At 44.0% G+C, this 26,806-nt stretch overlaps 1 protein-coding gene across 1 annotated transcript in view; it reads right to left on the bottom strand.

The window, feature by feature from the left end:
* The window catches only part of col7a1l (collagen type VII alpha 1-like), a 265,380-nt gene that overhangs the window by 225,591 nt on the left and 12,983 nt on the right, over positions 1-26,806 (bottom strand). The window contains exons 3-4 of the mRNA XM_078419535.1: positions 8,170-8,350; positions 5,893-6,052 (exon numbers count right to left, since the gene is read on the bottom strand). Coding sequence (XP_078275661.1) covers positions 5,893-6,052; positions 8,170-8,350 — 341 coding nt within the window. The remainder of the gene's footprint in view (positions 1-5,892; positions 6,053-8,169; positions 8,351-26,806) is intronic.

Below are 26,806 nucleotides of genomic sequence, written 5' to 3'. Positions count from 1 at the left end.
TGTGGTGGACCAGACTGAGTTCATTACTCTCTGCATGCTCTTGTGCTCCTGTTTGGAATTGCTGTTTCAAGCCATGGTGTAACCATTCAGGATATGTAACCACAGTGCATCTGTTGAAGATTGAATATTTGATGACATGCCGAATCCCTTTAAACCTCTAGGAAAGCAGCGCTGTTGGCTCTCTTCTTCATGATTGCATCTATGCGCTATGCCCCACAAGCAGGTCATCTGAGACGTTAATGCCAAGGAATTTGAAGCTACTGACTCAAGCAAAAAAAATCTCTTCTTACTGAATTGTGGATTCATTGCGGATGTTGAACCTACACCAGGATTAACATTTTGCTGGGGGGAAAAAATGGGAAGCCTGCAGAAGTCCATGCTGTGCCTGTTGGAGTTCCGAGGGTCCGTCAGTGCAGTGTAGAGACAGGTGGCTTATCAGAAGGTGCTCCTGAATTTGGGGAATTTTACAGGTAAATGTGGTTTGATTGCAGAAGCATTGGTTAAAGGCTTGAATAGCCGTTGTATTGAGTCGCATCTAATGCACAAATCCATGCTACATGAGCACAAACTCACGCAACAGTTGCAGCTAAGAAGGAGGCTGTTGTGATATTGCTGGGACTACTTTGTGTATCCAAGAACTACTTTGTATGCCTGTGTATATAAGTGATTGGTGTGATTAGGCGGTCACTCTGGATCCAGGCGGCCTTGGAATAAACAGCCTGGAGTACAAGCTGCACCATGATAACATCTTAAACATGTGCACTCGTGGTCCGTCCGGAGTCACAACAAAGGTACAACAGGTACCGGACCACGAAGAACAACATGATGGCAGTGGTTTTGGTGTTTAGCCTAGAAAAGGAAAACAACAAAAACCCCAAGAAAAAAAGTTAACAAGTGCGTAAGAAAGAAAAAAAAAAGAAGGTTAAAAAAAAGGAACCCAGCAAAAAGGTTAACAGGAAGATAAGATAGAGCCCTGAAGAACGAAAAAAGTTTCCCGCTCGGTAAGGGGCCAATATATGTAGGTAGACTTACCTGCTCAGTAGTCAGCGGCGAGCTGCCGACGTGACGCTGCAAGCTGCTGAAGGCGGTGTGTGAAGGCCCACATCACGCCCCAGCACCTGTGCAGGCCCGAGATTGGGAGCCTGCGACTGCTTCGTGGGGGAGAGACCGGAGGCGACCGGGAGACCCGACACTCATGGAGGTGTGCGGTGACCGGGGAAGACCCACACCCACGGAGGTGTGCGGCGACCGGGAGAGCCCTGGAGGAGACCGACACCCACGGAGGTGTGCGGCGACCGGGAGAGCCCCGGAGAGACCGACACCCACGGAGGTGTGCGGCGACCTGAGGGGGTCGGCGACCGGAGGGACCGACCACCCGCGGAGGTGCGGCGGCCGGTAAGGCCGAGGCACTACATACTTACCCAGGCGCATCGACCGTAGAGTCGGGACGGCCCTGGGCCCGAGGCAGCGGCAGCGCCTTGGAAATGCGCGGCAGCTGCCGGGAGCACCTGTGGGCGGGGCCGGGGAGCACCTGTGGGCGGGGCCGGGGAGCACCTGTGGGCGGGGCCAGCGCGCAGCGGCAGCACGTTCGAAAAGTTGAGCGGCAGCTGCCGGGGAGCACTGCAGAGGAGGCGCGATCGCACCGCGATTACAGCAGTGCCAGCCAGCAGTGGGAGCCCAGCAGTGCCAACCCAGCAGTGGGAGCCAGCAATGCCAACCCAGCAGTGGGAGCCCAGCAGTGGGAGCCCAGCAGTGCCAGCCCAGCAGTGGGAGCCCAGCAGTGCCAACCCAGCAGTGGGAGCCCAGCAGTGCCAACCCAGCAGTGGGAGCCCAGCAGTACCAACCCAGCAGTGGGAGCCAAGCAGTGCCAGCCCAGCAGTGGGAGCCCAGCAGTGCCAGCCCAGCAGTGGGAGCCCAGCAGTGCCAACCCAGCAATGGGAGCCCAGCAGTGCCAACCCAGCAGTGGGAGCCCAGCAGTGGGAGGCCAGCAGTGGCAGGCAAATCATGGTGGTGGAGCATCTAGGGCCTACACTACGTTTGATCTACACAGCACGTCTTCTTGAGGGGAAGATATGGAACAAAGTGAATATTTTGTGTTTAATGACCTGTGTAGTGATCTGTGTACTGAAAGCTTAATGTATTATATTTGATGCTTTTGTATATATGTATATATCTGTGGAGTGACCACACGGAGTGAGTGACCACCCGGACATGAGTGACCACCCGGAGATGAGTGACCACACGGAGTGAGTGACCACACGGAGATGAGTGAAATTCTGCAGAGGAGTGACCACCATGATGGCGAAAAAAGCAATTGTGTTTAGTTGTGTTATTGGTTTTGTTTGCAAAAAGCAATGGTGTTTTGGTTTTGTTTGTTAAATATATTTTAGCCCTCGAATGGTAAAGAAAACAATTTTATATAAGACAAGGGGGATGTTGTAATATATAAGACAAGGGGGATGTTGTGATATTGCTGGGACTACTTTGTGTAGTCATAAACATGTATACTTTGTATGCCTGTGTATATAAGTGATTGGTGTGATTAGGCGGTCACTCTGGATCCAGGCGGCCTTGGAACAAACAGCCTGGAGTACAAGCTGCACCATGATAACATCATAAACATGTGTACTCGTGGTCCTTCCAGAGTCACAAAAAAGGTACAACAGGTACCGGACCACGAAGTACAACAGAGGCCACTTCAAAATATATAAGAACCACAACAGAAAGAGCGAAAGTAAATTCTGTGAACCAATTTTTACAAATCTATGAGTACAAAAAGGATGTAAGCAACACGGTGGGTATCTTCAACTCATATTATAAATAACAACATGTCGATGGTAGCTTTGCTTTGGTAGTCTTAGCAGTGAAACCAAATTGCAAGTTGCTCATCTGAGAAAACTGGTTTTGAATCAGAGAGAGAGAGAGAGAGACTCGTAAAATTTAACATTAGCAAAATAACAAGTGAAGACAATAAAAAATGACAACCCCCTGGGCTATGTGGTTTAGACCACAGGCTTTTAAGGGAAGTATGTGAGAACACTGCAGATGTCAGCTCCAATTTTCTCTTTGGTCTCTGGAATTTTTTTGAGTGGAACATTTTACATGCCATTATGTTGTGAGGAAAGATAAGGAAGGTAAACTGAGGGATTGTATAAAAGCTAGTCTGGCATCTGCTGTCAAAACATCACTGGTCTATAAATAGTAATAGTGCAACTGAATACCTTGAAGACTTCCACCTGATCGTAAAATCTGCGTGCGTTTGTATTGGTAAGGTCATGCATTCACAAGCCTGTATTTTTTTTTTTAGAGACATCTACAGTTATACAGGTCATCCCCCAGGTAACGGTTGGCTTCCGATTTTACAGGCGTCCATGTCGATTTTGTCCATAAGTCGGAAAATACACAAAATCTACTGGGCATTGTAACCATAACTGCACAGTGGCAGTTGGAAACAAATGGCATCACAGTAGACTGATGAGGAAGAATTACTAAATGTGGAGAGGAAGAGGAAAGCGGTTCTGTGAATACTAGGAATGATCGCACACACATAGGTCCTATTCCCAGTCTGACCTTTCTGTCATGGGCCTCCTCCAGTGCCACAGTGAGTCCCACCGGAAATTGGAGGAACAGCACCTCATATTTCGCCTGGGCAGCTTGCAGCCCAGCGGTATGAACATTGACTTCTCCAACTTTAGATAGTTCCTCTGTCCCTCTCTTCCCCTCCACCTTCCCAGATCTCCCACTGTCTTCCTGTCTCCACCTATATCCTTCCTTTGTCCCGCCCCCCCTGACATCAGTCTGAAGAAGGGTCTCGACCTGCTGACTTATTCCAGCATTTTGTGAATAAGCACACACATAGGCCGCTCTTTTGAATTCAATCATATTATGGGAACTTGTTCATTTGCAGAGGTGTCCACAGATCAGGCAAACATATCCAGGGATGGCCGGTACATAGGGTTGCCAACTATCTGGAATTTAGAAGGATGAGAGGGGATCTTATCGAAACGTATAAGATTATTAAGGGGTTGGACATGTTAGAGGCAGGAAACATGTTCCCAATGTTGCGCGAGTCCAGAACCAGGGGCACAGTTTAAGAATAAGGGGTAGGCCATTTAGAACAGAGATGAGGAAAAACTTTTTTAGTCAGAGAGTTGTGAATCTGTGGAATTCTCTGCCTCAGAGGGCAGTGGAGGCCAATTCTCTGAATACATTAGAGAGAGCTAGATAGAGCTCTTAAGGATAGCGGAGTCAGGGGGTATGGGGAGAAAGCAGGAACGGGGTACTGATTGAGAATGATCAGCCATGATCACATTGAATGGCGGTGCTGGCTCGAAGGGCAGAATGGCCTACTCGTGCGTCTATTGTCTATTGTCTATCTCACTCCCAAATAAGGGACAAAAGGTGACGTCATCGCCCGCACCCCACGTGATCTCACCCAGCCAGAGGCCACGTGCCCCCGCTCCATCAACGGCGGCCGCCCGGGCCGGGAGGCGGGTTGCTCCGCAACCTCCATTAGGCGGTGCCCGGGCGTCCAGGCCTACACTGTCCGGGCCTACAGCGGCCCCCAGGCCTAATAAAGGACAAGGGCGATCCCATACAGGACAAACCAATTTAGCCCAATATATGGGATGTCCCGGCTAATATGGGACAGTTGGCAACCCTACCTGTACAAAACGCCATTCAATTTCACGTGTGCCAAGGTACAGTGAAAAGCTTAGTACAGTGAAAGTGAACTCCAGACCTCATTAGAGATTGCCAGCTCAAGTTGAAACTTATGGCTTTAGAGGTAATTTCCCAATCTGGCTACGAAATTCGTTAAGCTTAAGGAGATAAAGATTAGGGATATTGTTCAGATTGACAAGATCAATGCAATGGATGAGGGAATAAAACGCCACATATCCAATTTTGCCAATGGCTCACAGATGGATAGCATTTCAAACAATGGAAACTAAAGCTTCAAGTTACAAAAAGACCTTAAAGATCCACATTGGCCCTAAGGTGTAGAGCAACGTGTCTGCTCTAGATGGTAAAAAGCTAGAAAGCATTTGAGATCCAAATGGGGAGGACCACAGTCTAGGGTCCTTCCGCTGCTGGACATGGGGGGCAGGGTGTGGTGGAGACGCCCCTCCAAATAAGAGATTCTGTGTAAATTTCTGTGTACATTTGGAAATGAATATCTGCATTGAATGTGTAACCTCCGGAAATGTCAGATGGGGTTTTTGAAAAGAAGATGTTTTGTAAATATTTATTACTTGAATGAAGTATTTTTTTATATATAAAAAAAGAAAATAGGTGCAGGATTAAGCCATTTGGCTCTTCGAACCAGCACCGCCATTCAATATGATCATGGTTGATCACAGGCCATTAAAATGGCATGTTAAGGTACAGAAAATGTTGGGAGAGAAGACAAAACCTATGGAAAACCCTGCTTGGATCGTACTTGAAGCAGCATGAGTAGTTCTAGGCACAACAGTTTAGCAAGAATACATTGGCCTTGGAGCCTTAACTAACACAAGAGATCAGCCCTGCACCAAGCTCATTATAAAACTGCCAAACCACCTTTCCCCATAGGCCAGTAGCTTCTTCTTCAAGAATTTATTGTATTCCTTTTGAAATTTATTGTTGAATTTACTTCCACCGCCCATTCAAGTAGTACATTCAAAATGTTACACTGATGTTTGGGTCTTCACGAGGAAAGATGTGTTTAATCTCACTGATGTGGTAGAGTTGTACACAGCTCATCTATAATTGCCTTGAGTGTGTTTGGTACTAAAAATTCGATGCCAAAAAAAAGCAAGTTTCCCACTCCTGAATACTCACATCCTTCACTGCAAAGGGAGCAAAACATGGAACAAAGGTGATCATACGACAGCGCTCAGAAGTATTACCAACCTTTGGCGTGTCCTCTCTAGTCATTGACTGGCTGAATACAGATTCCATGAGAAAGTCGAGGGCGGCTCCTGTTTTGGTGTTCCCCCCTTTAAATGTCAGGTCTCTGATGGCCACCAACACATCTTCAATCCTCACATAGTCAGTAAGTGCAATTGCTGTTCTAGAAACAAGAGGTAAGGTAAGAAATCTGGGTCAAACACAAACCAGTCATCTTGTTTTCTTATGGATGTTAACGCAATATCATTTACAATCTCATAGTTCATACATTCATACGTTCTAGGAGCAGAATTAGGCCATTTGGCCCATCAGATCTACTCCGCCATTCCATCACAGCTGATCTATTTCCCTCTCAACCCCTTTCTCCTGCCTTCGCCCCATAACCTGTTAAATTATTCTTGGCATTTAACTGAGGGTATAGGATCGCCAAGCAGGACGTATCCTAGATTGACTAAAGGAAAGAAGGAACTGAATATCACAAGAGAGAGGGAGATTGAGGAGCACAACTGAAATATTACAGTAGGAAGGGCATCTCAATTTCAGTAGGGGGAGCTGGGAGAGAGAGCGGGTCTGTTGGGCAACTAACTCCAAACATGAGAGGAATTAGAAATGAAATGATGACCGAACTAGGTTCCTGGAACGCGCTGCCAGGGGTGCAGTTTAAGAGGCTTTCAGATAGGCACATGGGTATGCAGGGAATGGAGGAATATGGTTCATGTGCAGACAGAGAAGATTTCTTAACCTGGCATCATGCTCTAGGTGGTCATTGTGGGCTGAAGGGCCTGTTCCTGAGTTGTACTGTACTAGGTTCAAAAATCTCTGATTCCTTCCTTCCTTCGATCTATAAGCTGCAAGCACACAATAGCATAACCTGGAAAAAAGAAAATCTTGCACTTTTATATTGCCTTTCATAACCTCAAGCCCTCACTTTTTTTAAAGTGCATTGCAGATAATGCAAGAACCAAATTCCCAAGCTCCGACAAGCAACAAGATGATCATGACTGGATCATCGGATTTAGTTGAAGTATGAACAAAGGCCAGGACATTGGGGAACCTTCTCTGCTACTTCAACGTGCACGCTTCCTGGGGTATGGAAGAGGATCCAAATAGCTCTGCCCTCCCAGCCACGCAATCTATGTATTTTTATTCAAATTTCCTATTGAATCTACATCCACCAACTTTTCAGAAAATAACCTGTTACCACAAAACTGTTGCCTCGTGTTATCAATTTACCACCGGGTATAGATTCACGCGAAAACTCTTTTAAAATTGAAATCTATCAGATCTCTCCTTTGGGAAGAGATGTATTTCTTTGCTGCAAGGAGAACAATATCTAACATATCTCGTCCTGCCTCTTCCTCACCTCTATACTATTTCATACACACTGCAACCTGTAGCACAAAACATCCCTCTTAGTTACCTTACTTGGGAAAGACACCTGTGGCAAATTGAAGGTGAAATTGCTGCACAAGTAGTGCGAATTTAGGGAGGGAACTTCACTACTTCAAGTCAACTAGTTGAGAGCTTACCCATCAATTGAGGATGAATATTCATGAGGCATTAAGCCAGAAGTGTACAGTATTGTGTACAGTCTTGGTCTTCTAATTTGAGGAAGGACATCCTTGTAATTGAGGCAGTGCAACGTAGGTTCACGAGATTGATCCCTGGGATGGCGGGACTGTCAAATGAGGAAAGATTGAAAAGACTAGGCTTGTATTCACTGGAGTTTAGAAGGATGACAGGGGATCTTATAGAAACAAATAAAATTATAAAAGGACTGGACAAGCTAGATGCAGGAAAATGCTCCCAATGTTGGGCGAGTCCAGAACCAGGGGCTCTTAGAATAAAGGGGAGGCCATTTAAAATTGAGGTGAGAAAAAACTTTTTCACCCAGAGAGTTGTGAATTTGTGGAATTCTTTGCCGCAGAGGGCAGTGGAAGCCAAATCACTGGATGGATTTAAGAGAGAGTTAGATAGAGCTCTAGGGGCTAGTGGAATCAAGGGATATGGGGAGAAGGCAGGCACGGGTAATTGGTTGGGGACAATCAGTCATGACCACAATGAATGGCGGTGCTGGCTCGAAGGGCCGAATGGCCTCCTCCTGCACCTATTTTTTTTTTAAAGTGGAAATATGGGACCTTGGAGGACGGCAGGACAAAAGAGGTTTGCAGAGATGGGGAAGGTCATATTTGTGGAGGAGATTGAACAAAGGGAAGGAGATTGCTGATCTAACTGTATGGTTGGTGAAATTATAAAAGGAAGCTGGAAATGTTTGGTTACCTAGGATGGTCACTGTAAAGTGTGACACCAAATCGGATGCCCTCCTTCCCTAACGGAATGTTCTTGAATGAAGTTATGATGTCATTGAGGAATTCTTTGATCCTCTGGATGTTTTCCTCTCCCATACTCCATGATTCATCCAAGGTGAAGATTATATCAGCTGTTACTGCCGTAAGACACACTGAAACAAAATGCACAATCCAGGTTAAAGAGAATAGGCAAGTGCCCTATTCAGTTAGTGCCAGTCCAACCTTCTTTCTCCTTTGAAGAGAAATTAAAGACAAATATGTAAGAAATCTTTACATTTACAAAGTGCCTTTCATGATGACAGTATGCCCCCAAATGCTTTCAGTAGAGGGTGTATTTTTGAGTTATAGTCACTGTTTCAATATAGACAACATAACAGTTTATCTACCACATCTTGGATATTAAGACATGATGCTGTCTTTTACAACAGATGGACATAAAACATTTAATGACCACAATTTTGAAGAAATGGAGGGGAATTATTTTTGGAATATTCACACACTTTGGAGCATCCGTACTCATGGGAGTTGTCATGATGGGATGAGAACTCAAGTCCTGAGCTTAATAATCAACGTAGCTACCCAATAAATGTCAAGCTCTTGACTATGGGCTTAAAGTGACACATCCAGAGTTTCTCAGCACTAGCTGTGCATACACTATTGTATGCCTGCACTTGTGTCCAAAATGGCTGAGTACAAGTTCCCCAGAGCTTGTGTGAAACGGTAATTTCCATGAATAACTTGAGGCTCCAAGTCAAATATGTACAGCATCACATATGGAAGGACGACCACAAAGCAACAAACAAAATACTGGAGTTCAGGAAAGTGTCCCAGATGGAAAGTCCTATAATGAGGTAGCCCAATGATCTGTGATTGAACCGCAATTGTTCACTTGAGGGCAGGCAGAGCTGGTTTTGCGCAAGGTACCCCACCTTCCCTTCTTCATCCAAGTCACACTATTCTGCGGGCCAAGACCCTACTTGAGAAAAAGCACCCAGAGCCTTCATCTCTGCAATGTGTCACTACTGTGAAGAGTGAAATTTGAGAAAGGATAGGGTTGAATACGGAAATTGGGGAGGGAGTGGGCGTTGGGGATGGGAGGGTGGTGGTGGGGGGGAGGGGGGGGGGAGGGGGGGGGCTAGGGTAGATCGCAACAAAGGGAGGATGTTTGGGAGAGGGTCAATAGACAATAGACAATAGACAATAGGTGCAGGAGTAGGCCATTCGGCCCTTCGAGCCAGCACCGCCATTCAATGTGATCATGGCTGATCATTCTCAATCAGTACCCCATTCCTGCCTTCTCCCCATACCCCCTGACTCCGCTATCCTTAAGAGCTCTAGCTAGCTCTCTCTTGAATGTATTCAGAGAATTGGCCTCCATTGCCCTCTGAGGCAGAGAATTCCACAGATTCACAACTCTCTGACTAAAAAAGTTTTTCCTCATCTCTGTTCTAAATGGCCTACCCCTTATTCTTAAACTGTGGCCCCTGGTTCTGGACTCCCCCAACATTGGGAACATGTTTCCTGCCTCTAACATGTCCAACCCCTTAATAATCTTATACGTTTCGATAAGATCCCCTCTCATCCTTCTAAATTCCAGTGTATACAAGCCTAGTCGCTCCAGTCTTTCAACATATGACAGTCCCGCCATTCCGGGAATTAACCTAGTAAACCTACGCTGCACGCCCTCAATAGCAAGAATATCCTTCCTCAAATTTGGAGACCAAAACTGCACACAGTACTCCAGGTGCGGTCTCACTAGGGCCCTGCACAACTGCAGAAGGACCTCTTTGCTCCTATACTCAACTCCTCTCGTTATGAATGCCAACATTCCATTGGCTTTCTTCACTGCCTGCTGTACCTGCATGCTTCCTTTCAGTGACTGATGCACTAAGACACCCAGATCATGTTGTACGTCCCCTTTTCCTAACTTGACACCATTTAAATAATAATCTGCCTTCCTATTCTTACCACCAAAGTGGATAACCTCACACTTATCCACATTAAACTGCATCTGCCATGCATCCGCCCACTCACACAACCTGTCCAAGTCACCCTGCAACCTCATAGCATCTTCCTCACAGTTCACACTGCCACCTAGCTTTGTATCATCAGCAAATTTGCTAATGGTACTTTTAATCCCTTCATCCAAGTCATCAGAAATGGGTGACAGGATCACCAAGGTGAAGGAACTACAAGTCATAGTAGAACTGCAAGACAGAGTAGAACTGCTGGTTTACAAAAAAAAGATACAAAGTATTGGAGTAACTCAATAGGTCATGCAGTATCCTGGAGAACATGGATAGGTCCTCAGAGGTGAGGGAGATACAACTAGAAATAAAGATGCGAGATGCGGGGAGAGCATCTTGCCCACCCCCAAATTAGCAACAAAGGCTTCATCTCAGATTATTGGGCTACCTCATTATAGGACTTTCTATCAGTCTGAGACACCTTCCTCAACTCCTAGATTTTGTCCTGTTTTGTAGTCATCACTCAATACCTGACGTTCTAAGGATTTGACTCAGTTACTGATAAAAATTACCGATTCTCAGGAGCTCTGGGGCACCCGTAATGGAATGCTGCAGGAATACATTGCTTTATTTACACCCAGTGCAGAGGAAGTAGTCGGTCAGGAGGTGATTGCTGAGGCGTGAGAACATTGGTGGCAAGAAGTGTTGGAACATGGGCACAGTCACAGAAAATGTAAACACCAATCTCGCAGCCCTGGAAAGATCGAGCTCTTTCTAAATCATTTGGTGGCCTGCACCCCTCAGAGGTAGCCTGCAAGGTCCACACCATTCATCAGCTTCAGTGATCAGGAGCAAGTAGCACAAAACACAAGCACTGCTCGGTATTTGAAGTCACTGCGCTTGCTCAACGACAGAGAGCACCTTGGAGCCAAACATCAGGAAATTGTGGCAAGCACAGTGGATCACGCTGAGCCTCAGGAATTTTAACCAACAAACAAACAAAATACCTCGTACACAAAAACATGGCAAAATGCAAAGAATTTGTAAAGTTTGATATCATATTTACAGTGCAGTTTCCTATCAGTAGATGGCACTGACTAGCCTTGCAAGTAAAGAGGAACATCAAACCCTTTTCCAAAGGGATATTGGCAGATGGTCAAATGCCCATTCCGGGTGGATCCACAAAATCTCTACCGGTAAAACTGCAAGAAGCCATTAACGCCAATATTCCTTCTGCAGTTGTACAGGGCCCTAGTGAAACCGTACCTGGAGTACTGTGTGCAGTTTTGGTCTCCAAATTTGAGGAAGGATATTCTTGCTATTGAGGGCGTGCAGCGTAGGTTTACTAGGTTAATTCCCGGAATGGCGGGACTGTCATATGTTGAAAGACTGGAGCGACTAGGCTTGTATACACTGGAATTTAGAAGGATGAGAGGGGATCTTATCGAAACGTATCAGATTATTAAGGGGTTGGACACGTTAGAGGCAGGAAACATGTTCCCAATGTTGAGGGAGTCCAGAACAAGGGGCCACAGTTTAAGAATAAGGGGTAGGCCATTGAGAACTGAGATGAGGAAAAACTTTTTCAGTCAGAGAGTTGTGAATCTGTGAAATTCTCTGCCTCAGAAGGCAATGGAGGCCAATTCTCTGAATGCATTCAAGAGAGAGCTAGATAGAGCTCTTAAGGATAGCGGAGTCAGGGGGTATGGGGAGAAGGCAGGAACGGGGTACTGATTGAGAATGATCAGCCATGATCACATTGAATGGCGGTGCTGGCTCGAAGGGCCGAATGGCCTCCTCCTGCACCTATTGTCTATTGTCTATTGTCTCTATTCTGTTTTAGTGTTCCGGACTGGATTCATTGAGTTTCCTTGTAGTTGTATCTCCACTGACACACTCAACTAAGGCCTAAGAAGTCCACATGAGTCACTGATCTCTGAGTAAAGGGCTTTATCCTGAATTCTGTTTTGAATTTATCAGTGACTGTCTCGGATTCACGATTCCTTATTTTGGTTTCATCCACGATAGGAAATGTAGTCTCCACACCAATTCTATTGAACCCTTCCAAACTTTAAGAATTTTTATTTGGTCATTCCATTTATTTTTCCGGATTTTTCCAGCTGTTCCGCTATTCGTGAAGTTATAACCTCTCAGTGCTGCGAAGTTAATGCATAAATTTCTAAACGTAGAAGTATTGAACCAACCAACCAGTCTTCTGTCATTTGCAGTTAAAATGGGTCATTGGAAAAACAATGGTATTCTCACCAGGCCTAACTCAACAGTTCCCAAAATTGGACAAAACACAGTGCTGGAGTAACTCAACGGGTCAGGCAGCATCCCTGGGGGGGATGGATAGGTGATGTTTCAGGTTGGGACCCTTCTTCAGACTGATTGCAGTTAAGGGGAAAAACTCGAAAAGACAGGTTGGGATGGAACAAAGCCTGGCAAGTGATAGGTGGATACAGGTGAGTGGGGTTCCTAAATTTGGGTTGTGGGACCCTTTTAGGGACTGGGTAGGTTGCACATTGCAGATTTCAAGGGCCACTCAAGGGTTTGATATTTTATGAGGTGATTTAGGTGCTATGTTCACCAACATATGAAAAATAAATTCTGCCCCCTAGTCATCTTAGATGCTAGCAGTTAAAACATAGAAACATTGAAAATAGGTGGAGTAGACCATTCGGCCCTTTGGGCCAGCACCACCATTCAAATCGATCATGGCTGATCATGCAAGATCAGTGCTCTATTCCTGCTTTCTCCCCATATCCCTTGATTCCGTTAGCCTTAAGAACTATATCTAACTCTCATGCAAATCCATGCAAGTTCATGCAAATCCCCCCAAAAAAGCCTCAAATTTCTTAAAAAAGAGAGGCTTGTGTCATCATCAAGCATTCGTGGGGCAGGTGTGGGGGAGTGGGAGGAGCAGGAGGGTGTGGAGAGGGAGGCAGTGTTCAATATATATTCCACCGTATGTGACTAAATGGGGCCGTCATTCATGAACGTTGGGAATCATGACATATTTTAGCAGCCAATTCTTGATAATTGATCATTATCAAGTTGCTTAGGAAGGAACTGCAGATGCTGTTTAAACCGAAGATAGACACAGAAAGCTGGAGTGACTCAGTGGGACAGGCAGCATCTCTGGAGAGAAGGAATGGAAGAAGGGTCTCTACCCGAAACGTCACCCATTCCTTCTCTCCAGAGATGCTGCCTGTCCCGCTAAGTTACTCCAGCATTTTATGTCTATTATCAAGTCGCTTTTTCTGCTGCGTGTAAATTATTTGCTCTATTTCCAGAAACTTCAGAAGTATTTAATTGGTTACAAAATATTTTGGGACAGCCTCGGGTCACGGAAGATACAACATAAACGGCAGTTATTTTATTCCCTTTTTACTACTTATGTTTGCCATAAAATAGCTACTAAATTCCTGACAAGCAGAACTTCTGCATGTGAGAGTTGTATTAATGTTAAAGAAGCAGATGTTTTCTGATTTCCAACATGTTGGTACTTGAAAGATTCAATGAAAAACTGGACTGTGACCAGTACTGAACTGTAAAAAGCAGCCAGCATGACATCCATTCAGTAAATATGTCTCGCGTTTTGTTTAGTTTAGTTCTGGACTCCCCCAACATTGGGAACATGTTTCCTGCCTCTAATGTGTCCAATCCCCTAATTATCTTATATGTTTCAATAAGATCCCCCCTCATCCTTCTAAATTCCAGTGTATACAAGCCTAATTGCTCCAGCCTTTCAACATACGACAGTCCCGCCATTCCGGGAATTAACCTAGTGAACCTACGCTGCACGCCCTCAATAGCAAGAATATCCTTCCTCAAATTTGGAGACCAAAACTGCACACAGTACTCCAGGTGCGGTCTCACCAGGGCCCGGTACAACTGTAGAAGGACCTCTTTGCTCCTATACTCAACTCCTCTTGTTACGAAGGCCAACATTCCATTGGCTTTCTTCACTGCCTGCTGTACCTGCATGCTTCCTTTCAGTGACTGATGCACTAGGACACCCAGATCTCGTTGAACATCCCCTCTTCCTAACTTGACACCATTCAGATAATAATCTGCCTTTCTATTCTTACTTCCAAAGTGAATAACCTCACACTTATCTACATTAAACTGTATCCGCCCACTCACACAACCTGTCCAAGTCACCCTGCAGCCTTATTGCATCTTCCTCACAATTCACACTACCCCCCAGCTTAGTATCACCTGCAAATGAAACTACAGGTGCTGTCTGTATGGAGTTTGTACATTCTCTTATTTCATTATTTCGTGGAAACAAACCGATGATTCAACATGACAGGGGCACCTGCCTGAAGCAGGCTGGACAATCCTACATTGAGTTCATGACATAGGATCACAGAGAGAACGTTCAAACTCTGTACAGATAACAACAGCAGTCACGAACGAACCTGGGTTTCTGTGAACCAACATCTCTACCACTGCACCACCCATTATGATGATCATCATAATTTTCTTCTGTGGTTCTGGAATATTTCAAAATATAAGGACGTTTAAGATTATAAAAAAGAATGTTAAATATTTATGAAATTTCAGTTTCTATCTTAATCATATTCATATTTATATGTCCTTATCCGCTTTTAGCACTACATATCTATATACTAAAACTCTCGTTTGTTTGTTTATTTGTGATCGAACTACAGCCAAAATGGTACACGATAGCTTGACAATTTTAGGCCCACCTTACTCACAGTCATCGCTTTAATGGTAAAGCAAGTAGTTTTATTGAAATTGATGTTATATTTTTTAAGTTATTCACATTTTAAAGTTTAAATCTATCTCCTAGGGAAGGAGGAGGGAGGGAGGGAGAGGGAGGTCGGGGGGAGGGAGGGAGGGGGGAGGAAGGTGGATACGGGGGGTTGAGGGGGATGGAGAGGGGGAAGGGGAAGTGGGGAGGAGAGGGGAAGGGGGAGGGGGAGTGGACGGAGGCGGGAGGGGGTAGGAGAGGGTGCTGCACCAATGCAGGAGAGGTTTGGGCCCAACGGGTCCATTTGGACTAGTAATGACTAAAAAGTAAACTAATAATTGTGCATTTTGCTTTTGTATATGCAGTCTGTGGTAATGCATTATATGACTGGCTGCTCAGCTGGTTTGGAGATGTCAAAGCTTCTGAGTAATGGGAATTATCCTGAACTGACATCTGACAACCCCCCGTTGGAAAAAGCAAACCTCTGACAAATTGTGGATATATGGATTTCCCTTCAAAGATTCCAGTGAGTGCCATTATTTTGCCACCGTCTTCAAGTTCTGGGCTATTATCTCTTGACATTAGCTCCATGGTTAAAGGACGCACCTTTCGTGATGCCTCAAGTGCAGGAAATGTCCCAGCTACAGCGGTTTGAACTCTGCATTTTGTGGCTGGAGTCAGCTGGAATCCCCCTGGAGGTCAAAGCCAATTTAACGGAGCAATTGTGCTCTTTGTGGGATTGAGAACTCTGTGGATAACACGTTAAGAAAGGCATGTAAGTGTGCGCAGGCAAAGAGGCTGCATTTCAAGAAGAAGGCTTTACCACTTGACTATACTAAGGGTTAATTCTTTCAGATCTCATTTAACCTACCACTCGTCTTTGGACTCGGGAGGAAACCAAAGAATCTTGTGGAAACCTATGTGATCACAAAAAAAAAGTGTAGATCCCACACAAAGTCCATGTGAGGACAGGATTGAATGGAGATGTTGGAAGCTGTGAAGTGGCATCATTAATTACTAGGAAGGAACTGCAGATGCTGGTGTACTCTGAAGATAGACACAAAATGCAGGAGTAAATCAGTGGGAAAGGCAGCATCTCTGGAGAGAAGGAATGCTTTTATCCAGAGATGCTGCTTGCTCCGCTGAGTTACTCCAGCATTTTGTGTTTATCATTAATTGCTGCCCCGCCTTACCACTTTTAATTGTATTTTCTTTAATTCCTCTCGATTTCATTTTCTGAGGGGGACCATTCCTGCTGGGGCAACTCCTGGTAGCTTCAATTGCCCTACGGTATGCTGCCAATGAATGGCCATTTCTCTATGAACCAAGACAGAGAACGCTGGGTGTATTTGATGGAATGATATAATGGGTTCCAACCCTCAAAATTAATTACATCTGAGATGGTGGCAAGTTTCAATATTTTGCATATGTGAAATTAAAAGATAAAATATGGGACCTAACAAAGGGATATTAGAGATTAAATGGGTTTAAATAAATGGCAAGGAAAGTAATTTGGAAGTTTACCAATCCCTCCCACCCAACTCCTACACTTTCCAGCAGCTGCAAGTGTAAACGTCACGCTCTCATGAGCATTATGTTTCAAATCTTCATTCATATAATGCCTTTCAGGGCCTCTGAAGGGGTCAAGGAAAGAGCATTCACCTTGCGGCCCTTTTTCCACCAATCTTTCCACCACCACACACAAGAATCACAAGAACCACAATTGTACGCAGATGTTGAGAAGTGCGTTCAGCCCCGGCTGTACAATTTTGAATCTTGTGATGTGGACTCGATAAGAAGAAGGGCCATTGAACAGATTAAAAATGAAACACTTTGAATGGACACCATTTCATTCCTATACTCCCAGAAGTGTGATTTTCATTGTGCGTTAAGGAAATGTTCCCAAGTTGAAAGTGAGCCACATTTTAGTAGTAGAGTAAGGAGAAATGTAAGCCTTTCTACACTTAAGCTAGGAATTCCTCACATTCATCTTGAACACCAGAAATAGGAACTGTGTTTCAATTCTCGGCCATTGGATTTCGTGCAGAAAAAAATGACCTGAAATGTAAGTACACGTCATTCATGTTTATCGTTTTTTAAGTGCTAAATTATCTTTAGAGCAAAGTGTATGTGGGATGTTAGTGCCAGATCCAGCTCCAGCAGATGTTGTCTTATTGCACTGCATATGAAGGTATTGGCCATGATAGCCCATTATGTGTCAAGCAGTTACTCTCGATCTAAACATTCAGAGCCACCATCTGTCAACCTCTGCAGTTATGATCTGCCCGAGAATTAAAATTAAAACATTTATGCATTTTTAAACATCATTCTTTCTTGTTCAAAGCAGTTGCTCTTGTCTATGTGACATTTTATTATTTGCTTCAAGGATTTGCAAAAGATTTTTCATGGAAGCACTATCCTGCTGTTATGCAGCCAATCACAACATCCATTTTATTCGACAAACAGCAAATTAGATGAATGACCAGATACCCTGGGAATAATTACAACCTAGCTGGTTGATAAACCCACAGGACTGTGTACAACGCTGGTACAGGTCCAGCGCTGATTTTCAGGCAACCTTGGTGACACCCGGTGGCACGGCTGCTCCCTTATGGTGGTTCAATCCCGACTCTGAGTGCTGTCCATACGGAGTTTGTACGTTCTCCCCATGACAGCGTGGATTTTCTCCGAGATCTTTGGTTTGATCCCACACTCCAAAGACGTACAGGTTGTAGGTTGGTGTAAGTGGTAATTGTCCCTTGTGCGTGTGTAAGATAGTGCGGACTCTTAGGCTTGTATACACTGGAATTTAGAAGGATGAGGGGGGATCTTATTGAAACATATAAGATAATTAGGGGATTGGACACATTAGAGGCAGGAAACATGTTCCCAATGTTGGGGGAGTCCAGAACAAGGGGCCACAGTTTAAGAATAAGGGGTAGGCCATTTAGAACGGAGATGAGGAAGAACGTTTTCAGTCAGAGAGTGGTGAAGGTGTGGAATTCTCTGCCTCAGAAGGCAGTGGAGGCCAGTTCGTTGGATGCTTTCAAGAGAGAGCTGGATAGAGCTCTTAAGGATAGCGGAGTGAGGGGGTATGGGGAGAAGGCAGGAACGGGGTACTGATTGAGAGTGATCAGCCATGATCGCATTGAATGGCGGTGCTGGCTCGAAGGGCTGAATGGCCTACTCCTGCACCTATTGTCTATTGTCTATTGACTCAGTGGGCCGAAGGTTCTGTTTCCGCGCTGTATTTCTAAACTAAACTAAACCTTGGTTCCAGAGCCTTTCTGGATTATCCGTTTTGCTTGATCAACACAGGTCAGGGCCTCCGATAAGAGTCGAATAGTACCAGAACGGTCCACCTAGGCCGCAGTGGGGCCGAGCTACCCGCCCGCAAAGTCGACCTCAGAAGTAAGCTTTGGGAGCGGATCTGTCGACTCTGGCTGGGCCAGTATTCCAGAGACCCGGCTGTATGACTATGTGACTCCACCTATAACTCTATGAATTTAAAATTCTCTGCTCTTAACGTTCCTGGTGACCATGTGGTTCTCAGAGTCTGCCTGTTCTGTAGCCGTGAGCAAGCTCCCATCAAGATCCATAAGGTGAGCCTTGATAGTCAACTGCCAGCTCATATCCTGATGCCTCATTTGGAAGAAAGACAGCATCGGTGCAGGACAAATGAGACATGATTGTTGCCAGGAAGCCAGATTCATCACTGCGTGATCTTATATTGATTCTGATGGAGGCCATTTGGCCATTTGGCCAATTGGATCCATGTCAGTTCCTTGTCAGTTCTTTAGGATGCAGTCACATCAATTTAGTTTAGTTTAGTTTCGTTTCGTTTAGCGTGGAAACAGGCCCTTCGGCCCACCGGGTCCGCGCCGACCAGCGATCCCCGCATATTAACACTATCCTACACACACTAGGGACAATTTTTACACTTACCAAGCCAATTAACCTACATACCTGTACGTCTTTGGAATATGGGAGGAAACCGAAGATCTCGGAGAAAACCTTGCAGGTCACGGGGAGAACGTACAAACTCCGTACTGACAGCACCTGTAGTCGGGATTGAACCTGGGTCTCCGGCGCTGCATTCACTGTAAGGCAGCAACTCTACTGCTGCGCTACCGTGCTGCACTCCTCCTCCCCAGCAGCAACATTCTCTCTCCCCGTGTCCAATTCCCCTTTGTTTTTATTTACAAAAGCAAGGATGTTGTTCTTGAACGATTCATTCAGATTACCTATCTCCTTCCCGATTGTTACATGGGGGAACTTTGGCAGTGCTGCCTTGACCAACCATTTACCCTACCAACCCGCATGCCTTTGGAGTGTGCGAGGAATGCAGAGCACCCAGAATAAACCCACACAGTCACACGGAGAAGATACAAAGTCCACACAGACAGGGTACAAAATCAGAAATGAACCTGGGTCTCTTGCACTATGAGGCAGTGGTTCTACAAGGTGCAGCATTGTGCCACATTTGTTAGTGTGCAACCAAACTCTATCCATCAGATTGGATGTTCAGGTGCGGTTTTGTGACTGATAAATTGGCAAGGAGCCATCAAATTTCTAGCCTGATGCCTTGATATTATGGCTCCTTTAGTTCCAAAGTCCCATACTAATATTAATTTTTTGGAACATCTCATGAAACAATTCCCATTATAATTTCTACCTTGATATTACTGCATTCCTATTTTTCAGTAGTTCACAAAGTATTTCTTTTAACCTTTTTCTTGTCAGAATAAATTGTACCATTTCCTAAAATGGTAGGGTTTTTGTAAATAATATCCAGATGGCCCTTTCAAACCCAGGCCAGATGTTTGGGGCCTCCCACCAGGTCACATGTTCCACACCTGTATTTATCAACGCTGACTCAGCAAGAGAGAATGAGTGGCATAAAACATGAGCACATTCAAGGCAAGGTTTTAACTCTCTCTTTTGTCCCCTTGTTTCCCACATTGTAAATCTTTCGGTAGCTCTGTCTTCGTTTACGTTCTGCCTTACTTTTTCTTCTCTCTCTGCAAGGCAAACATACCTCCTCTGAACGCAAAGGATTCAAGTGAAGGTGTCCACTGACGATTCACTGGATTGATTCCTATGATTTCTGTTCTTCTTAAGACATTGTAGAAGGCCCTTTCGGCCCATTGAGTTTATGCCGTTCCACAGAATAATCCCATTTTCCACTCACTTTCCCTGCAACCTATTTCTCCCTGCATTCCAATAAGGTTCTCCCAGATTCTCCCACTCAACAATATAATCAGGGACAATTTACAGTGGCCAATGGACTTCCCACAGCCTGCATGCTTTTGGGATGTGAAAGGAAACTGGAGCACCCAGGGAAAATAGAGAGAACATGAAACACAGATAGCACCAGAGGTCCGTATTGAATATGGGTTGTTGATGCTGTGAAGCAGCAATTCTACTAATTGCACCACTGGTGTGTTTATGTTCTGAGGGAACAATAGGCAGACCAATGGTGTTTTGAAAAAAAAGAGGTGATGTTTCAGGTTGGGACTCTCCTTCTGAAGAAGGATCCTGACCTGGAACATCGCCTGTCCATTCTCTCCACAGTTGCTGCCTGACTCGCTGGGTTCCTCCAACATATTGTGTCTGGCTCAAGATTCCAGCAGCTGCAGTTCCTTTTAACTCTATTCCAGGGTACTGCTTGATATCCCTGAAATAGGTTTGCAGAGGACTAAATCTCATAATTTAATTTATTACAATTTGTTTTCTTTATTATTGTGTAATTTGACTTTCCCCTGTATTATGGCAGCAACCACATTTTAAAAGGGCTTAATTGGTTGTAAACTGCTTAGTGATGCCCTTGGTTACTCAGTCGGTCTGTCTCTTAGCTATCTTTCCTTCTTTGTATGTTTTTCCCAGTCTTTTACTTTTCAGATTATTTCTCTGCAGCATTATTTCCACCTCACTTTCCTCCTCTGCAGTTTTCTGTACCGTTTTCCTATCCTGCACTCAAAAAATGGGAAATAAGAGAAAGTTTCAAAATGCAGGAACATGATTTTTTTGAAACTGCCATGATATTTAGTGCAAAGCCACACCAGAGGTTAAATGAAAGAAACGGCGAACCAAATTATAATAGAGTTGGTAGTGGGTTAAATGTTAATAGTCCAGATATGGGAGTTAAAAGTCTAAAGACCTGAGGCCTGTTTCATTACGTGCTGTTATCAGGTAATTGAATCATCCTACCACAACCAGAGAGCAATGCTGAACAACTATCTACCTCATTGGTAATCCTCGGACTAACCTTGATCGGACTTTGCTGGCTTTACCTTGCACTAAGCATTATTCCCTTTTCATGTATCTATCTATAGACTGTAAATGGCTTGATTGTAATCGTGTATTGTCTTTCCACTGACTGGATAACATGTACCAAAAGCTTTACATTGTACCTCGGTACACGTGACAATGAACTTAACTGTAATAAACTGTAACGGTAATGTACAGAGTTGTAATGAGAGCAGGTGATGGGATATGCTCATTGGCAGACCATTGCAAAAATGATTAAGTATGCATTAGTATGATTATTGAGGAGGCAAACTAGAATTATGAAACAATGTGCTTCTTCATCCAGACTCTGGAGATCATAAGATATAACAATACTACTGGGCGATATTGCTCCACGAGTATGTTCCAGCCATCAACCCTCTCACCCCAGCAGCCTCTGCAAACAACACATCATTCTCCAACATTTCTGCCACATTCATCGTGATCCCACCAATAATCACATCTTTCCATCCCCACCCCTTCCACTTTCCACACAGACCTCTCCCTTCACAGTTCCGTGGTTCCTCCAGCACCTTGAGTTTTGCTCAAGATCTGCAATTCCTTGTATCATCGGCAATAAAATTTTGGTTGAAATTTGATCTTTGGCATCAATTCCACTTTTCTGCCTATTTCCCATCATCCATGTTGTCTAAAAGTCTAACCATCTTAGCTTTGAGTATACATTGGAAGTTGAGACGTTTATTCCAAGATTGCAGAAAACGAATACGAGGGACCTTCTTCAGGTAAGGAAATAGCATCTCTTACATCCATTTAAACAGGGAGAGGGAGGTTAGGTTTTAAGTTTTGCCAAAGAGCTGGAACCGCCACCATTTAGCAGTAGATCGATGCTGCACTGGCACGTCAGCCTTGATTTTGTATGCAGGTCCTTGGAGAGAAATATGAGCAAAGTGCATTTAAGATATTAGCAATTGGAATGATGATCAGGATTGTTCTCAATGTGTTTTACATTGGGTTATCAAAATGAGTAGAAGTGGAGCATTCACCCCTGCATTCTGTGTTCCAGAAACAAAAGGATAATGGGCTGGTCCACTGTACATCCAATCCCAACAGATAGAATGTTAAACTTTCACCATCAATCAGAATAATGGCAGCATTAAATTTTGAAAGAAGGGGAAAGGCTTGAACCAGTAAATCTCAACAAACAGCCAGATGTGAAGGTGAGGTCTGATTTTAGAACTTAACACCACAAAGAGTACTTGAGAAACTCCAGTTGTGTAAATAAATCTGCCAGTGATGGATGAAATGAAGATAAAACAGATTTTCCTGAATGTTGCTAAACAGCAAAACACTTGATTAATGAGTAGATAGTGAAAGTAACCGAGCAAGTTCAAGTGCAGATAGGTACCTGAGGCAAAGGATTGATACACAAGTGACTGCAGATAGTGGAATCCAGCACTTTGTGCTTTGTAAAGGATTGATAACCGAGTAAAACACATTTGAGCAATAATAGTTCCATGACAGATTACTCAATAGATTGCTGGGAGTGTGTGGCAGATAAAAGGTTAGTCAGGTTCATTTTTATTTAGGATTTGACAGATTCCAATACATAAAATCTGAAATCAGTAAAGATATAAATAATTTGCACTAACACAGTGCTTTTCACCATGTCAGCATGACCGAAAGGACATTACTGGCAATAAAACCCCTTACAGATCACTGTGAGAAATGAGGCTGCCAATGTATACAGAGTAGGAACCCACAAACAGCAAGGATAATGAGCAGGTGATCTGTTTGTTGTGATGTGGGCAGAGAGGAGGAAAGGAACTGACCCTAACACAGTGGAGACTTCTCTTCAAATAATGCATGGAATCTTTTATGAGAGGTTAGTCGAGGTTTCAGTTTAATGAATTATTCGAAAGGTGGCATATTAATCCGTAACTTTCCAACATAGGGCGCAGCGGTAGAGTTGCTACCTTACAGCGGGCTTGCAGTGCCAGAGACCCGGGTTCGGTCCTGACTACAAGTGCTAGTCTGTATGGAGTTTATACGTTCTCCCCATGGCCCGCGTGGGTTTGCTCTGAGATCTTCGGTTTCCTCCCACACTCCAAAGACGTACAGGTTTGTAGGTTAATTGGCTTGGTATAAATGTAAATTGTCCCTAGTGTGTGTGGGATAGTGTTAAGGTACGGGGATTGCTGGTCAGTGCGGACTCGATGGGCCAAAGGGCCTGTTTCCCCTCTGTATCTCTAAACTAAAAATAGATGCAAAGTGCTAATTTGGAGAGGAAGTGATAGATCAGGAGGTATTATGTAATGTTAATATTGAAGTATATGTAAATGGGTGACTCACTCTCAGGTACAACACACTAACACCAACTTTACATCCCTTCTTCACACAGGACGATACGTTAGATACCACTTTATTTATCTCAGAGGGAAATTGGTCCGTTATCACTTTAGTAGGACACAAAAGATACAAGCCATTGAAAGAGTTGAAGCACACGTTATTACTCAGGAGCCAACACGGGTCATGAAGGAGAAATACAGTTGGAAACATTGCATTTGCATCAACTTCAGTCTATCAGAAGACAAGCAAGAGTGGACAGGATTTGTCGTAATCAATTCTGTGCATTGTCTAAAAGCTGAGCTTGAAATAACACTTGTGATGATACAGGATACATTCTCCAATAGCAAGAACAAGTTTCCCTATTAACCATTACATGGTGCATAGATCAGGGAGTGTTAGATGAGCGTAAAACACAAAGATAAAACACATGTACCAGGTTAACAGACAAAATGTTCTTTAATAGCTCATTTATTCAATCCTCATTACTCAATGGTATCATTCTGCATATGGACAGCTGAACGTAACTGAAGTAAACTCAGAACATCTGCAGCTAGGTAGATGAAAGGCATGTTGGATTTTAGAGGTCAAATGAGCTTCCTGTCTGCTCCCTGACAACCTAAACCTCATCACGATAAGCAAATGCACCTGTTAAGGATACATTTATCATGCTGATTAGTCAAGGAGTCATGCAGCATAGAAGATAGAGACAAAAAGTTGGAGTAACTCAGCGGGACAGGCAGCATCTCTGGAGAGAAGGAATGGGTGACGTTTCAGGTCGAGACCCTTCTTCAGTCTGAAGAAGGGTCTCGACACGAAACATCACCCATTCAGACTGAAGAAGGGTCTCGACCCGAAATGTCACCCATTCCTTCTCTCCAGAGATGCTGCCTGTCCCGCTGAGTTACTCCAGCTTTTTGTGTCTATCTTCGGTTTAGATCAGCATCTGCAGTTCCTTTCTACACATTTCATCATGCAGCATGGAAGCAGGCCCTTTAGCCCAACTCATCCATGCCAAACAAGATGCCTCATTCAAGCTAGTTCCATTTTACCACTACCTCGTCCCTAAAAATGTTTCCTATCCATGTACCTTATCCAAATGTCCCCCTAATTTTATTATTGTACCTGCCTCTACCACTTCATTTGGAAGTCTTTTCATATACCCACCTCACCTCTGTGTGGGAAAAAATTACCCTCCAGGTTCTTATTAAATCTCCTCCCTCTTCCTTGTCTCTTCCTCCTCTCTTCAACGAAAATGAACATCGACTACTCCAACTTTAGATAGTTCCTCCGTCCCTCCCTTCCCCTCCTCCTTCCCAGATCTCCCTCTATCTTCCTGTCTCCACCTATAACCTTCCTTTGTCCCAACCCCCTGACATCAGTCTGAAGAAGGGTCTCGACCCGAAACGTCACCCATTCCTTCTCTCCCGAGATGCTGCCTGACCTGCTGAGTTACTCCAGCATTTTGTGAATAAATCTTATTAAATCTTCCCTCTCTTAAGAAACAACGTAAGAAACAAAGTTTAATAAACAATTAGACAGGTACATGGATAGGACAGGTTTAGAGGGATATGGGCCAAACACAGGCAGGTTGGACTAGTGTGGAAGGGACATGTTGGTTGATGTGGGCAAGTTGGGCACTGTATGTCTCTACCCCAGACCCATTCCCTTCATTTTTTAATAACTGGTAATTTTTTTGGTCATATTTTGACATTTTTGCTTAATAAGAATCGACCTCATCACATATCACCCCAGGTCAGGTCTGGTTTGGCCACCATCCCTGCAGAAAAAAACCTCGAAAATGATGTAGGTCTTCCTTGTGATCTTTCCACACACTGTAAAATTAAATGGATAAGTCAGGAATCGTTGCCAATGGCAGTTAGGAACTGTTCACTCTCTCTGCATTATAATCACCACCAGATGTCCAGTCGGCACTCTGCCAGTCTCCACATGTTCTCAGTTTGCTGCAGTCACAGTGGGTCGTTCCTGTGAATTGCTCAATTTAATGACCCATCGGTATAATGAATGCAATCAGTTAGGGCTGAGCAATATCGAATGTAATGTTAAATATGTATCCTTCTTGTAATAGTGTCACCCTAGACTTAATGGATATAGGGAACAAAATAGGATTAGACTAGTTGGTTTTTGTAAAGCACAAAAACATTAGAACTGTCTTAAAGACTCAAATGGCCCATTCTTCTGCTTGTAGCAACAAGCAATTAAAGATTCATTTTGCCGTCTGCAGTCTGAGAATCTTTCCCAGGTGCAGTAGATAATAGAATCCCTTAACAATGTTCGGTTTATATAATCTAAAGGCTTTTAAAACATCAAGATTTGATTTCAGTTAGACAATAATTTCAAATCTATCCTGGCTGCTCTGCATTTAGGTGTGCAGGAAATTAAGTTACCATTGCAATTTCCCAAAGAGTGCTGTGGTTGAGTTAAACTTCAGAACAGTGAATAAATTAAACTAGAAATTGGAAGCATTATGTTTTTATTAAACTATTCATAAGAACCTTTTAACAAAAGGTAGGAGCCCTTTTCTCTCCGAATGCCTTTCATGAGATGCCACAAAAAAAAGATTGTTAAACAAAGCTAGTAAGCATGGCATTGAGGGCAATATACTGGGGTGGATTGAGAATTGGTTCATGAATGGCAAAAAGTAGAAATAAAGGGGTCTATTTGTAACGGAGGGGCTGTCATTAGTGGGATGCCACAGGCTTTGTTCCTGAGGTTATATATGTCAATAACTTAGAGGAAGGAATCGAGTGTGATGCATCTCGGTTTACTGATATAAACCTGGGTGGCAGCATGCGTTGTGAGAAGAACATGTTGTACAGAATCACAGTTATACACACCATGGACACAAGCCCTTCGGCCCAACAATTTGCCTACCTGAGCTAGTCTCATTTGTTTGAATGTGGCCAATATCCCTCCAAACCTTTCCTGTCCATGTACCTGGCCAAATTCATTTTAAATGGTGTCTACCACTTCCTTGGATTGTTCCACACATACAAAGACACCCCACGATGCAGAGAAACTTCAGAGAGATATGGATGAAGTGAAAATTCAACGAAGAAAAATATAAGATCACCCTCTTTGGTGGACAAAATAGACAATGCGGAGTTGTTAAAAATATTGTGTTCAGGTCGGAATTCCATCCAGAAGATAGGATGTAGAGTCAAAGAATCATGCAGCTCAGAACAGGCCCTTTGATGCAACCTTCCCATGTCAAACAAGATGCCTCATTTTAGCTAATCCCATTTGCATGTGTTTAGCCCAGATTGCTCTTAACCTTTCCTATCCATGCACCTATTCAAATGACC

This window comes from Rhinoraja longicauda, chromosome 23, assembly GCF_053455715.1.
Source record: "Rhinoraja longicauda isolate Sanriku21f chromosome 23, sRhiLon1.1, whole genome shotgun sequence".
Lineage (NCBI taxonomy): Eukaryota > Metazoa > Chordata > Chondrichthyes > Rajiformes > Arhynchobatidae > Rhinoraja > Rhinoraja longicauda.
This window is presented reverse-complemented; position numbering and strand designations above follow the sequence as displayed.